The sequence below is a fragment of the Dendropsophus ebraccatus genome, unplaced genomic scaffold (genome assembly GCF_027789765.1).
Source record: "Dendropsophus ebraccatus isolate aDenEbr1 unplaced genomic scaffold, aDenEbr1.pat pat_scaffold_884_ctg1, whole genome shotgun sequence".
NCBI lineage: Eukaryota > Metazoa > Chordata > Amphibia > Anura > Hylidae > Dendropsophus > Dendropsophus ebraccatus.
Genome location: NW_027210484.1, coordinates 11,427 through 14,058, shown reverse-complemented (window position 1 = coordinate 14,058; position 2,632 = coordinate 11,427). Strand labels below are relative to the sequence as shown.

Below are 2,632 nucleotides of genomic sequence, written 5' to 3'. Positions count from 1 at the left end.
ATAAATTACACCACTGATTCTCCAACATCTACAGCTGTCCAGGGCAGAAATTGAATGATTGACAGGCTGATTGACATTTTCCAACTTTTGACACTGTCACAGCAACAGGGGATGAAAAATGTGTCTACGTGTAATGTGTAATAGTCGCGCAATTGTAGCTACAAGATTTTAACTGTTTTAATGAAATTCATTTATATTGACTTATTATCATAGAGTCATAGATCTTACTAAAATAATTTCAATGTATAGCCTGGTGCCTTACTGTAATATTACAACATTGTTCAGTCAAAAGAGGATGCAATACAAGTCTATCAATTTCCATATAACTCTAGTAACTGAAATACTTATAGATGTGTCCATGTAAAGCCTTCTTTATATCATTATTCTTTAGACTGTATATAATAGGGTTGATGAGAGGGGTAAATACAGTATACAGCAGGGAGAGGATCTTACTGATGGTCGAGGATTGTCCTCTGGTTGGGACAACATAAACACTGAATATAGTCCCGAAAAATATGGAGACCACAATGAGGTGGGAGCTACAGGTGGAGAAGGCTTTCTGTCTACCGTTACTGCATGAGATCCTTAAGATGGTGACAATAATTCTGGTATATGAAAATATAATAAATATTATGGGGATTAAAATAAATGGAATGCCTAGAAAGGAAGCTGCCAGCCGAACATTGTAGGGATTAGAGCAGGAAAGTTTTAGAAGTGGAAGAGTATCACAGAAGAAATGGTCAATGATGTTCGGTCCACAAAAGTTTAGCATCAACATTGGTATGAGGAGACAAAACATAATGGAAAAAGCCGCCAACCAAGAGATAATGGACAGTATCACACAATATGCACTTGTCATGAATGAGGAGTAATAGAGGGGATTACAGATGGCCACATATCTGTCATAGGACATCACAGCCAGGAGAAAGCCCTCAGAAGCTTCTAAAGCGCCAAAGAAATAAAACTCAGTCATACAGACAATAAAAGTTATGGATCCTCTAAAATATAGTAGAACATGAAGCAGGTTGGGGACAATATCTGCAGATAAGAAGATGTCACTGATGGAGAGCTGTGAGATGAAGAAGTACATTGGGGTGTGGAGGATCTTGCTGGTGGACACCAGGGTGATGATCAGGAGGTTCATGAACATTGTAAACCAGTAAATCACAATGAGCAGAGAGAACATTAGAATTCTTATATTCTGACTGACCTGAAACCCTAAGAGGATGAACTCTGTGACAGCCGTCATATTGGTCTTCTCCAGGGGTGTACTTACTATAGAGGAGGCCCATGTGGCCACTATGAGGGTCCCGGAGATAGGGGGTCCAATCGAGGCTGATCTTGTCCTCATTCTAGTTGATGGGGAGAAGCAATGAGGTCTTCATAAAATCTAGAATGTCAGCAAGGCAACATGTATGGCTATCGGTAATCGAATGGAAATTGGTGGTCACTCACAGCGCAAGATCTAAAAATGATCCCCTTTTTGGTAGCAGAGGTCTGTTGGTGTTTATTTGCACAAGGAGATTTTAAAGAAAGAAATTATTTTTTTCCCAAGAGCTCAAAATTTTTTCCTTTTTTTGGTAGCAGCAACAGATTTTGCATCTGGAAACTGAATTAGTTTTCAAGAAAGTGAAGAAGAAATGACTGTGCACGTAAGTCACACCAAACTTTCTATTACTTTTTTAGGGCTTCACTCTCAGAATCTCTGTCCTTATCCCCATGAAACAGAAGAAGCTTCCAGTGTTCCGCGGCTGTTAGATGTAAGAACCTGCAGAGTATCAGACACATGAAGGTGCCCTATACTGCTATAGAGCCAGAAGAGGCCATATTTATATCCTGTACATACTGAGAAGCTTCATCCTAATCATCTCTGGGGAGATTTCTGGGCCCTTGTCTCCTGTGTAGATATTACCCATCTATTCCCAGCCTGGAAGCTCTATGGGATAATGTTCTTCAGAGAGCAGTTCATCACTTAGGAGTAGAGATGAGCATATAGTAAAATGTTTAAATGTTTACTCCAGTCAAGTATTTTCTGATGGCTGAGCACTCAATTCAAGTAATGAACCCCATTAACGTCAATAGAAGACTCAAGCTTTTTTTTCAGTGGCCTCCTATTCGGCAGAGCGCAGGGTGTATGCTGCTGCTGCTGAAAACCTCAGAAAGTGATGGGAACACCATGGAGATGGAACTGGGACAGCAGGAAGAGCATGCATGGATGTATTTAAGTATCTCTGAATTACAGACTTTTGCACACCAATCCCAAGATAAAGCCCCATTGAAAGTCTCCGCAGCCTGACCTGTGCTTTTAATTATCACGGTTATTCTGAGACTGTTTCCTTGGGGAAAGAAAAGTACCTATATAGTGGTAGACCGAATAAACGTTTGATGGCAATTATAGATATCCAAGATACTAGAAAAGCGATATCGGCCATTTAAAACAGAGTGGGGGACCTAGTATGTACCCAAAGTGAAATAAGTGAGGTTTTTGTAGAATATTATGAGGGGCTATATAGCTCAGAAAAGAATATATCATCGGAGGATATGGAGAAATATTTAGACACAGTCCAATTTGGGTCATGTCGGAAGAATAGAGGGTTGAATTGGGTAGCCCACTAAGAGCAGAAGAGCTGGA

At 40.2% G+C, this 2,632-nt stretch overlaps 1 protein-coding gene across 1 annotated transcript; it reads right to left on the bottom strand.

The window, feature by feature from the left end:
- Positions 1–328: 328 nt before the first annotated feature.
- Positions 329–1,351, bottom strand: LOC138780858 (olfactory receptor 10A7-like). The gene has a single exon (XM_069956741.1). The coding sequence runs from the start codon at positions 1,349–1,351 to the stop codon at positions 329–331; it is 1,023 nt and encodes a 340-aa protein (XP_069812842.1).
- Positions 1,352–2,632: the final 1,281 nt, after the last annotated feature.